Genomic DNA, 12,328 nt, shown 5'->3' with positions numbered 1-12,328 from the left:
TGGGCCACTTGGTGAAACGCCCATGCCAAGCCTCTGCTGTGTGGCAAGCCATTCTGGTGCCAAGGCTCCCACTGCGGTCCTGGTGACTTTCACCTCTCTCAGTGCGAAACCTCATTTGCTCATTTGTGTCTGTAAGGCAAAAGTGGATGGAGCAGCATGGGAAGCGGATGGCGCGAGTGGCCAGCCACACAGTGTTTCAGGTGGCTGCCTTGCTGGCCTTCGTGCAACCTAAAGTTGGTCATCAAGTACTTTTCCCTTAGACATTTCCTGTCTTGGCTTCGGAGTGTCTTGGCCGCAGTGCCCTCTTCCGTACAACTCTCTTGCTCTATCTCAAGGGTGGGGAAACCCATTCAGCCTGAACACTGCAACCCCTTATTGGTGGTAGTGGGCGGGACCAGAAACAAAAGAGGGTGGAGCAAGAGATGTAAATTTTTAGCTTTGTTTAGTATGCCTGTTTCTACACAAACTCTCTCACACACATATACAGTACATGCCTTTGGCCATATCCAAGTCCAAGCACACACTCAAGCCTGGTAAAAATACTCAAGGAGGATGTGAAGTCGGCTGAGGAGGAGGTGTGGCCTGGGGAGAGTCCCAAGGGTCAGGTGGAGAGGCCTGGAGTTCCACATCCAACCCTGGGCTTGAGATTCCCTACCTCTGCTCTGACTTTGTTTTTTCCTTTTCTCCCCCAGGTAGGCATCGTGCTTTATAGCTACCGAGGCCTCCCTTTACTCCGGCTCAACCGCTCTATTGACTTGCCAACAGTCCTGCAGTTTATCCGCTCGCTGCGCTATGATGAACCCAGTGGCAATGCCATTGGTAAGTGCAGGGCTGGGGGACTGAGCCGTGTGGTGCAAGTTTCATTGGTTCAGAGACCAGGGAGGGCATCACTGTAAGGACGAAACACACACACATACACATACACAGAGGGCTTTATTCCTGTTGAAATCCAGAGCTGCGTTTCAGGAGCTGCTCTGTCCTCTGCACCTGAACATCATCACCTGCTCTTCTCTGGGATTTGATCTGGAGCAATGTGGGGCTGCTTCCAGTGCGGGACTGGTCTTTATCAAGGGAAAGATAGCCAGAACTGCCACTGGTGTTGACTGTAACTTTAAGAACTGTAACTTAAAGCACATGTGTTTGAGCTTGTTTCTTCCTCCTCCCTCACATTCCTTTTTTTCCTTGTGTGCCATGTCTTTGTAAGCCCTATGGGCAAGGACAGTCTTAAAACTGATTTTTGCAAGCCGCTTTGTGAGTCTTTTCAGCTAAAGGGCAGGGTATAAATGTTCTAAATAATAATGATGATAATAATAAATCTGTCCATGGGGTTGGCCAGTTACTGCTGTAAAGCCTGAACAAAGTAGTGGGCCAGATCCCAAATAAGAGGTGGCCACTTCCACTCCTGTAAAGCTCTCTTGACAATTAACTCTCCCGCACATCCTTGCTTTCTGTGAGTATGTGTATCTTGGGTCCTTTGCTTTCTTCACTGCAGGAGCTGCCATCAATTTTGCCAAGAGCGACATGCTGAGCCTCGCTGCAGGGCGCAGACCTGGTGTGCCTGGGACCCTGGTGATCCTGGCGGATGGTCCATCCAGCGATGATGCCATTGGGCCAGCCAGGGATCTCAAGGCCGCAGGTAAGGCACACAGCCCTTAAAGTGTGGAGGGGGGCAGTAATATAAGAGCACAGGAGTACAGGAAACTTTCCTTGCATCTTTTGCCTGTCCTGAATCTTCCAGCATTCAGCTTCATTGGGTGACCTGGGTTCTATGAGAGAGGGAGAATAAACCTATCTCTGTTCACTTCCCCCACATCTTGCCTAATTTTATGTACCTCTTTTGTATGTCTCCCCACCACTGGCACCTATTTTCTGAACAAGATAGCTCCAGATATTGTAACCTTTCCTCATAAGGAAGTTGCTCCAGACCCTTGATTGTTTCGCTTCCCCTTTTCTTTGCAGTTAGAAAAAAAAACTTTTCAAGAAAAAACCCTATCCCTGCAGGCCTGACTGAAGGTTTTCTTGGAAAGAATTAGTCAAGCTGCCAGTCTCTTCTTCTGAACTGTTAATGTGCCTTGCCCAGGGAATGGCCAACCCACAGAACCCCTCGATGGGCTTACTTTCTCTTTCTGTACCTTGCAGGAATCCAGGTGCTGGCTGTTGGCATGAACGGGGCTGACCGGGAGCAGCTGCGCCGCCTGGTGACCAATGAGGACCGGCGCAATGTTTTCTATGTGAGGAGGGATTTGAGCACTCTGCCAGAGGCGGAAGAGGGGCTTGTCAACGCCCTCTGCAGGGCAGCCGACACTGAAGGGGTAAGACGTTACTCACAAAATGCAGGAGAGGGATTACCTGCAGTTTGCTAAGCCACTGAATGGAGGGAGGTGAATGGAAGAGTGTTTGCTCTGCCTGTTCAGGTAGCACCATTGCAACACAAGACGTCTTGACGTGTAGAAGGACAGCCGTGCCTCTTGTTTGTATGTGGCCTGGATTCCTCACACACGAGGGTCTTGTTTTAAGTCATGGGTAGACAAACTAAGGCCCGGGGCCGGATCTGGCCCAGTCGCCTTCTAAATCTGGATGGTCCAGGAATCAACGTGTTTTTATATGAGTAGAGTATGTCCTTTTATTTAAAATGCATCTCTCGGTTATTTGTGGGGCCTGCCTGGTATTTTAACATGAGTAGAATGTGTGCTTTTATTTAAAATGCATCTTGGGTTTTTTGTGGGGCATAGAAATTCATTCATTTCCCTCTCCCCGCAAAAATATAGTCTGGCCCCCCACAAGGTCTGAGGGGCAATGGACCGGCACCCTGCTGAATAAGTTTGCTGACCCCTGTCTTAGGTGGAAATGCCTTGTGGCGTGCATATAACGACATATTAATGTTTAATTGTTTTTTTAATTACCTCCAGTTTTTTAGCTGTTCTCACTTTATCTGTAAGCCACCTTTAATCCCTGTCAGGGGAAAAATGGGAGTATAAATAACATCATCATTGCCACCATCATTATCAATAATAAAAATAACCACTTGGTAAAGACCATCCCCTGGAGCACTCTGCCTAGTGGTGGAGGAAATTCACCTCTGATTTTACATGGTAAAATGTTTGCATCTTGGCAAGACATCACAGGCCACTGGTTGTGCCAAATGGTTTCAAGCGCACTGTGGTAAATTTCATCCAACGTCCAGCACAAAATGTTTTCATGCACCGGCAGCAGCATTATAACTATTCTAACACTGGTCTTTTTATCCTTTGTGTTTTCCCACTTTCTCCCTCCCTCAGCCTAGACCAGAGCCCTGTACAGTGCAGTGTCCTAAGGTAAGTCACAGGAAGCTCCTGTTCAGCAGGACTAAACCAGGACAAGGAGCCGATGCTCTTTCCTGTAGCAGGCCAGATAAAAGCAGGAAATGGATACCAGGGGTGTGGCTTTTTTGAGGCGAGGGCTGTACCTCCACAGTAGAACACATGCTCTGCATGCAGAAGGTCTCCAGGTCTTCAGGTAGAGCTGGGAAAGGGACCCTGATCACAAACCCTGGAGAGCTGCAACCAGTTAGTGTAGTCAGCATGGAGCTAGGTTGACCCACTGGCCTGACTCCCTATGTTCCTAACTGGGCATTGGCAGATAGAGACCTGGTCAGAAAATGAATTGGTGGTGAAGCTGTAGACAAGTATTTCAGACACCAGAAAAGGGCTTCTGAGCCTGGGGGGAGATTCACACCCACACTCCCACATTGATAGAATATCTGAGGGGGAACTGTGGGACTAGTTCTGCACATGCCAGAAATGGGTGCTGTGTCCACAACCACCCATGTGCTTGGGCAGGGTGGGGAAGGGCTCTAGGGCATGCTCTGCTGTGTGAGAAGAACTTCTCTGGGCCAGGCCAGGCTAGACCTCATCAGAGCTTCTCCTTGCGTGGAATGAACTCTAGATGTGCATATCAGTATTTCTCCCACCAGTCAAATATGTGGATGGAATGGCGGGGGACACAGGGCAGAGCGTCCTTCCATGGCTTGAGGGGGTGGGAGTATCAGCTGGAGTAAATGAGAGATGTGGTGAGAGCCACCAGAAGACTTTCACATCTTGGATAGGGACTCTATCAGGGGCGCCGACTCTAGGGGGCCGAAGGCACATCAGCCCCCTTAATATTTGTTTCAAGGGGACAAGGCCCCCTCAATCTTTAGGTGGTCCTGCGCACCACAGGCCCAGGGGTCAGCTCCTCCAGAGCTCTCAGTCTCCTGTGACGTGTGCACAGTGTCACACATGCGCATGGTGTTGCCTGCGAACCCCTGCCCCCAAAAAATATTGGGGGTCATTCCTGTGCCTCTATGTTCTACAATTTATAGGCCAAGGCTGGGAGGAATCTGTGGCCTTCCAGATATTATTGTACTCCAGCTCCATCAGCCCCAGCCAGGGTGGCCCGTGGTCAGCTTTTGACACTTGAAGGGCACATTTTTAGGGCCCACCTTATTTATATGTTTGCAAGTTGTTTTAATTTGTTTTTCTGTTGTGTTCCAATGCTGTAACCTGGCCTTGGACCTTAGTGTGAAGGGCAGGTAAGAAAGACAGAAAGGAAGAGTAGTCCAGCAGTATTTGCAGTGCCACGCATTAGCCAGCTCTGTGCTAGGCTGGCACAACATGTGGAAGTGTGTTCAGTTCCCCTTAGAGACAGGATGGAGGGAGTCGGCAATGGTGGAGTCAGACCAGTGATGCCATGCGGTTTCCTAGGTGGCTAAGGCGGGTGGAGAATAGGAGGGACTTTGGCAGGCATGGAAATGGCTCTGCACTGTTTCCCACTGTAGCTGTAGACCAATCCCAAAGCTATTATTATTTATTGAATTTATATACCACCCTATACCTTGAGATCTCTGCACCATTTGACCACTTCCCAAGAGTTTTTTCCTTAGAAGCTGCCCAGAGAGAAGCAGGGAAATGTTTTGAGGTATTTCTTCTTGCGTGCAAACTGGGGCTTCTCTTTTCTTTTCCTGCAGGGTGAGAAGGGCGAGCCTGGTGAGATTGTGAGTATCTGAGATTTCCCAAAGAAGGTGATCTCACACTGAAGTCCGTTTAGGGCCTAAAGAGGGTTGGTCCCTGGGGGTGGAAACAGCAGTTAATCTCTCTGATCATTTTTGCAGGGACGGAAAGGACGCATGGGACTTCCTGGGCCTTCTGGAGATCCGGTAATGTCTGCTCCTTTGTGTGGGTCCCTGGGCTGTATGGCATGGAGTAGAGCTCATCTTGTTTGTTAGGGTGCTGTTGGTTTGACTAGAGCCCTTTCCTTTTCAGACTATTGGGGGCAAGGCAGGTGGGGGGAACATCCCTTGGCAGCATCCCAGCCTGTATTTCAGGCAGGTTATAGCTCCCACCACCAAAAGCATTTGAAAAAGAACCACAACAGCAACCAGGCAGTTTGTAAATAAAACAAATCCTATTATTTGTCTTTGGTTTTTTTCAGGGGCTCAATGGGATCCCAGGTCCTCCAGGCCCAGTAGGACCTCGGGGTCCTCCAGGTGATGTCACTGAGCGGCGGGGTGAGAAAGGAGACAGGGTGGGTACTCACAGCATCTCATGTAGTCTTGAATATTTTACTCAAGAGGGAGCAGAACACGAAGAATGATGGAGCTTTTATGGGCAGGAAGCCTTCCTTGTTCCTCCTTATCAATCTGTTCAAGATCAGAGAATCCCTCTGGGTTCATCTTAAATTAGAGAATTTAGCTTTATGGTGCCTCTGTTGATGAACTCCTTTTCCTGCAAGATGAATAGACTATGGGAGCTTGTTGCAATAATTTGCCTGCTTTGGTTACCTGGAGCTATCTGCTCTGCAGTCCTTTTGCTTTTCTTATTTGGATCTGACTGAGGGCCTGGCGAGTAACAGGCCCTTCCTTTCAAGTAAAGAACAAATTAGATGATCTGTGATCCCTTTCATTTCTAGTCTTCTAGGACTGAAATCCTAGACACGCTTCCTACTGAAAGAAGTGGGATGTACTTCTGAGTAATATAATTAAGATTGAAACCCTAACAAGCAGATGCCCGTGGTAAAGAATGAGTTATCCATCTGGGAATGCCTGTGTGTGTGTTCTTATGCACGTGCTTCTTATTCTTAAGCGTAAAAGGCATTTTCAAAATGGCATGTTCTTAATCGCTCTGTTTTCTTCCAGGGATTCCCGGGAGCTGATGGGTTGCCAGGGAATCCTGGCCGCCCTGGTAACCCTGGTTCTTCCGGCCAACCAGTAAACAGCATTTTTCTTTTTAACATTTTGCCATCTGTCATTGCGCACTGGGGTATTCCCATTTCCCATGATGCCTTGCTGTACTGAGACATTTATTTGTCTTCATCCACCAGTTTGAACTTAGGAATGATGGGTCCCCCTTGAGCAAAGAGAGCTATCTTCTCCTTGCACTAAGTTTGTAGTATTGCCATGACTTAGGTTAGCCTGACCTGACTAGTTGCAAATGTCCTCACCTGGTTATCTGAACTATGAGAGGCTTCAGGGATTCCAATACTTAGCCTGAGTTTGGCTTCCTTTGGAATGAGGTCACTTTGGGACTTACTGGCATTTTGTAATATTTGCTTTTATTCAGTTTTTTTTCTGTGGGGGGACACAGGGGTATGTATACCCCTAAACATTTTGTGCATCTAAGTTTGGCCTCATTGAGGGGCACTATTTCAATATGAGTAGGAAAATGAGAGTACCCCTAAACATTCTTTTTAGAAAAAAAGCACTGCTTTTATTTACAGAAACGCAGGTTGAACATAGGTGGGAGTTCACAGCTTAGTGCTCCCAACAGATACCCACTAATCACCCATAGTTCCAACTTAGCTACCTGGAAATTCAATCTGCCCAGCCTGTGCCGCACATTTATACCATACGTGAGGAACCTATGACTTTCCAGATGTTGCTGGACTGCAGTTCCTATTATTCCTAACTGGATGATGGAGTCCAACAACATGTGGCAGGGCTAAAATCTTCCCCATCCCTGATCTTAGAATAATAAAATTGTGGAGCTGGAAGGGACCCCAAGGGTCATCAAGTCCAACCCACTTCAATGCTGGAACCTCATCTAAATCATACATGGGAGATCCAACCTCTGCTTAACAACCTCTAAGGAAGGAGAGATCACCAGCTCCTGAGGGAATCCGTTCCCCTGTTGAACACCTCTTAAATCCATCCACACCCACACATTGCTTGATGACATCACCCCCAGCCAAGGAAGGGGGCAGAAGATGGGGGAAGAAAGAAATGTCCTCTTTCCAAAACAGATATTGGCCACCCTTAAGGTCCTTTAATTTCCTCATAAAAAAAGATGAAACTGAGCCATTTTGCTGAATACCAGTTGCTGCAAACTACAGGAGGGGAGAGTGCTCTTGTGGTCAAATCCTGTTTGTGGGTTTCCCACAGACTGGCCACTGGTTGGCCACTCTGAAAAACAGGACCAAAAACAGGACCCCAGTCCTAGGGATCTTATGCTAGGACTACTTACCAGTGCAAATCTCCAGCCAGCTTGTGCCTCAGGCAACCTTCACTAACCCAGCTCTAAAAGAATGCTGAGTCGGCAGCTACCCGAAGGGCCCATTCAGCCCAACTCCAAATCTCACTGCAGCACTATGTGGCTGTACATGTGTCATCTTCCCATCCCACCTGCTCAATTTATGATTCCTACCCTGGGGCGAGGGAACCCTTTTTATTACTGTCCATTACTGCATTTATTTTCTCCTCCACAGGGCGGCCCTGGCCTTCCTGGACTCAGAGGACTCCCAGTAAGTAAAGGGGTTGATTCCCATGGATCCCCTCTCACTGACTGGAAAGACTCTTACTTATCCTTACCATTTTCTTCCAGGGAGAGCGTGGAGTGATTGGCCCAATAGGGCCAAAGGGAAGCAAAGGTGAGCCGGTAAGTGCATAGACTACCCCCTAGAAGGCTCAGGTGGGGTCTTAATTCCTAGATTCCTACAGGGCAGTGTTTCAAGATGCACTGCCAAGCCAAAGGTGCTGTGATGGTGAGAACCAGAGTTAGACAGGAGAAACTGCTCTAGCCTGCTCCTTCCCAACCCTGTGTTTCTGTAATCTACCATGGTCCCGCAGCCAGTGAGGTATAGTGTTTAGAGTGTTGGACTAGGACCTGGGAGACCAGGGTTCAAATCCCCACTCGGCTATGAAGCTCACGGGGTGACCTCGGGCCAGTCCTTGCCTCTCAGCCTAAGCTGCCTCGCAGGGTTGATGTGAGGGTTAAATAAGAAAGGGGAGAACCACGTGTGCCATCCTGCACTCATTGGAGAAAACGAAAAGGTGGGATAGAAAATTAAATTAATAAATAATTAGAATAGAATGGAGAAGGATACCTGGTTGGGAGAAATGGTGAGGCGGGGGGGTGGGAATAACACAAAGCCCTCACTTTCTTATCTCTTCTGAAATTTGGCATTTGGGTGGTATAACTATCACACACACACACCCCTCTTCACACACACCCTCCCCACCTCTCTGGAGCAGGGGCATATTGGACCAGCATCTGTTGTAACCCACATTCAGCTGGACACAGGTAGGCAAGGTTCAACAGCACCGGGACCGGGACCTCATGTCTGGGAGTCCTGGGACAGGTTCTTTGACTGCAACATGTTCTGTTATAATTTATCAGGGCTGCCCTTCCCAGATTCTGCTTCCTTATAGGGACACCAGAGAGCACCAGGCAGCTAAGGCCCAGATTGCTTGTAGGCTTTCAAGTGCCTCCTCTTCTCAGTCGATGACTCTAGAAATCTGTGCACCCTTCATATTTCACCCTGTGCAATCTAAATTCACCCTCCAGCTTTGCTAGTAATAAATATACTTTACTTCTGTTCTTTGCCTTACAAAGGACCCATATGTTTGGTAAGTCCTAGGGACAGTTCCAATTTTTTATATTATCAAAGGGGATGGGGGCTTTGCTCCTTCACCACAGCTTACCTTGCAGCAGGCATGGCTAGCTCCATGTTTGAGGGGCTCCCCAGCAGTGTTGTGCAGCATGTCGTTGTCCCCCCGCCATCAGTGGAATCCCACCATTGGGCTTACTGGTGACAAGCAGCAGTGAGGAGGGAAGCAGTCACCTGCACGGCTATAATCTGCGACAGGTGGGGGCCACTAGGTGGCGCATCGGAAGATGGCTGACAATAACATCTCTCTGACCCACACGAGGTAATTTGGAGGCTATGATGGGGGTAATTAGCCTCCTTAACCCCCCCCCCAGGATTGTGGGGGGGACGGCCCTTGCCTGCTGTGCCCTATACCACCCCCGAATTTGTGGGGGTGGGGGCACTAGGCACAAAGCCCTCCTGTGGGATTCCGGCACTCCTGGACGCCGTCCCTGATTCGCGCCGCTAGTTGCAAGGATCTTCAAAAGAAACAATTTGGACGAGATAAATTGCACATGCTTCAAGGAAAAAGGGGAGTAAAGACTGCTGACAGAAGAGATCTCTGATAACAAGACAAGAATAAAATATGAGAAGATACGTCAAGATACGGTACGACAAATGACTGAGGGGGGAGGGGGGGAAAACCTGCCTTCCCTTCTTTTATGTGATTTAACAAGAATCCCCTCCCCTAATGAGTCAGAAATCAAGGACTTAAGCTGTGGATTTAAGGCTGTGTGGAGATAAAGTTTCGATCCAAAGCAATGTTTCAAGATGAAGCTGGAAAGCTAAGAGTTTTGGAATGACGCAGTTAAAAATGCCGTCGCCATTTTGGGAGGCATTGTTGGAGCTCTTGGGTCTGGGAGGAGAAAGAGAGAAATAGAGTTGTTTACATATCGTGGATCAGCTCCTCGGTGGGACTTAAGAGCGACAAATGCCAAAATTTATGATGGAAAGAGTGATGTTATCTACGAAGGAGATATATGGAAACCATCTGGACTTAGTGGAGGAACGGGAAATCCACACAGGATTATTATACTTGCTATCGGCTTAAGGAGACTAACAGAAGAGATCGTAAAGGAAAAAGAGAAATTATATGAACAAGATATGATGTGGAAACACCAAGATAAGACTGGATAGAATTATGAACTTTGTCTGGACTGATTGGGACTGATTTGGACATTAACGCAGTAATAAGAAGATGATCTGAATCCCCCTTTGGATCTTGAAGTATGGGTTCCCCCAACAAAATTTAAAAATTTGGCTTTGTAATTTGGAATTTATGCGATGTGATTTAATTTGATGTGATTGGCCAGTTAATAAAAATTATTTTTTTAAAAAATATATAATCTGCGACAGGTGGATCCAAGCTGCCTGCTGTTTAAAATCTCCTAGCCTAGCATCTCAAGGGAAATTTTGAATGTTGGGTGGCTCACACTACGTAACCTGAACCAGAAGGTGCAGGCAAGAGCGTGGCTCAAATTCCACACCATGCATTAGCAGATACGGACTCTGCCACCGATCCAGCAGCCACCCTTTGATTCTGGGCCCGAGGCACAGTCTAGCCCATTGGCTGCAGCCAGCGCAGCTTATATATAGTCCAACGCATTTGGAGGACATCTGGTTGCAAAACATTTCCAATCCTTGTTAAAACTATTTAAAACTTGCAGGCATTTCTTTCCCCTAAACTTTCTGCTTTTGTTTTGTTTTGCTTAACAGTCCAGCATGTGGAAAAGTTTAGGTGACCCTGAAAACTGGCTTATGATGTTTTTTAGTTGCTGCTGGTGGGCGTTACGCTGCTTTTTCTGTCACACACCACATTTTAACATAGCCATAGAATAATTGGCTGTATTTCCTCCCAAGAGAAACTGAGGCAGCCTCCCGCTTCGTCCCTGAACTGTACTCTGTTGATGTGACCTTTGGCCTTTTGTCTTGGGCAGGGGGAGCCTGGAGAGGCTGTAAACGGAGCAGGAGGAGGTGGGCTTCCTGGCCGGAAGGGGGAGCCTGGCGAACCGGTACGTAGCATCTTACAGGCAAGAAATGAGAAAGTGGTTGAAGGGGGGGGACCATGAAGGGGAGGGAGGGATAGTTGTACTGCATGAGAACCTGAGCCCCTTTGTACATCAAGCCCCCATCTCTTGAAGCATCCTGTAGCTGTTCAGCACTGCTGTTCTTTCTGTGAAATGTGCGTGCAATCCTCCATGTTCGGTGAGCTTTACCTCCATGCAGGTGTGCAGAAGATTGCAGCCAATTGCCTCCACAGTGGGCTAAGTAGGTACCAACTGGTGGGAATGGTCCTGTGTTTGTTAACTTCATTCTTTCTTCCTAAAGGGAAGCCCTGGACTTCCTGGAATTCCTGGGTCCAGGGGACAATTTGGTGATCCTGGACCTCCGGGGCCTGTGGGACCTCCGGGGCCTGTGGGACCTGCCGGCGAGTTTGTCAAGGTATGCTCTCCCTTCTTGCTGATGGCAGTGTTGTTTCAGCAACTGCACCTTATGCAGTCCATGCACATACACGTTGCCCCTTTTGCTAGGTATGTAGGCAGGTGTTGCAGCCCCATGTGAATCTGTGTACACAGGGAGAGAGAGAGACCTGCACACACATGTGCTCAAACCCACGAATTTACAGCAAACAAGCTTCACTCTATGCAACAGCTCTTGCCATTTGTCTTTCATCTTCCTCTTTCTAGTGATATACGTATACCCTGGCACATATATCAGCCTCACACAAATCCCCTCCCTGTTCTGTCAGCATTCACAATCCTCATATCACTCTTCAAGTATGCAGGACTGGCCAGCAGCAGCATAAGCAACCCAAGCGGCAAAAATATTTTTGGGGAAGCACCAGTAGAACAGCAAACAGCAGGACAGATGCATCCAATCAGCCTGCTGTGACATAGCTAAAGTTCTTGGACCACATCTCCCCAACGGTGTGATTTTTTTGGACCATCCTTGACCCTGAAAGTGTGCTCTCACTGAATACCCCAGGGTTTCTCAGGCATATACCTGTCACTGCGGTTTCTTCTTACCAGACATGGGCCCCCAGAGTTTCCCAGCTTTCCTCTTGGTTGTGTCCTTCGTGTAATGTGCATATTGTTGCGTCTGCACCCTGTAAATGGCTTTTGTGTGATGCACTCTGCATTTGGATGAATACATGGGGCGCTTGGAGATACTGAGCATAAAACTTTGGCTTACGTGTGGGCAATTTTTCTTACAGGGAGAGAAGGGCGACCGAGGTGAGCGAGTAAGTGATCCTTCTTTTCCCCTGGCTGCTTTGCCCTTGCTGTTGTGGCACATATGATCCTGGGAGTTTTGTTTGTGGTTGCCGAACAATTGAATGAGAGAGCTGGGAGAGAGTTTCTTTTCCCTGCCCTTGTGCAGAGACATCCTATATTGGCATACTGGTACCCATAGCATTTTTTTTCTTTTTTCCTTTTCTTTTGCACAATTATTT

At 48.1% G+C, this 12,328-nt stretch overlaps 1 protein-coding gene across 8 annotated transcripts in view; it reads left to right on the top strand.

Annotated features, from left to right (window-relative positions):
* COL7A1 (collagen type VII alpha 1 chain) overlaps positions 1–12,328 on the top strand; it is a 107,619-nt gene that overhangs the window by 35,190 nt on the left and 60,101 nt on the right. For all 8 annotated transcript variants that reach the window (XM_083602818.1, XM_083602820.1, XM_083602819.1 and 5 more), the window contains 13 exons: positions 693–819; positions 1,493–1,636; positions 2,140–2,312; positions 3,279–3,314; positions 4,985–5,011; positions 5,129–5,173; positions 5,449–5,541; positions 6,152–6,223; positions 7,717–7,752; positions 7,833–7,886; positions 10,815–10,889; positions 11,206–11,319; positions 12,092–12,118. In XM_083602818.1, the coding sequence (XP_083458944.1) occupies positions 693–819; positions 1,493–1,636; positions 2,140–2,312; positions 3,279–3,314; positions 4,985–5,011; positions 5,129–5,173; positions 5,449–5,541; positions 6,152–6,223; positions 7,717–7,752; positions 7,833–7,886; positions 10,815–10,889; positions 11,206–11,319; positions 12,092–12,118 (1,023 nt within the window). The remainder of the gene's footprint in view (positions 1–692; positions 820–1,492; positions 1,637–2,139; positions 2,313–3,278; positions 3,315–4,984; positions 5,012–5,128; positions 5,174–5,448; positions 5,542–6,151; positions 6,224–7,716; positions 7,753–7,832; positions 7,887–10,814; positions 10,890–11,205; positions 11,320–12,091; positions 12,119–12,328) is intronic.

Source organism: Podarcis filfolensis (assembly GCF_964270895.1).
Source record: "Podarcis filfolensis genome assembly, chromosome: 2".
In the NCBI taxonomy this organism is placed as follows: Eukaryota; Metazoa; Chordata; class Lepidosauria; order Squamata; family Lacertidae; genus Podarcis; species Podarcis filfolensis.
The sequence above is the reverse complement of the archived record's forward strand: the minus strand, read 5'-3'. Positions and strand labels throughout refer to the sequence as shown.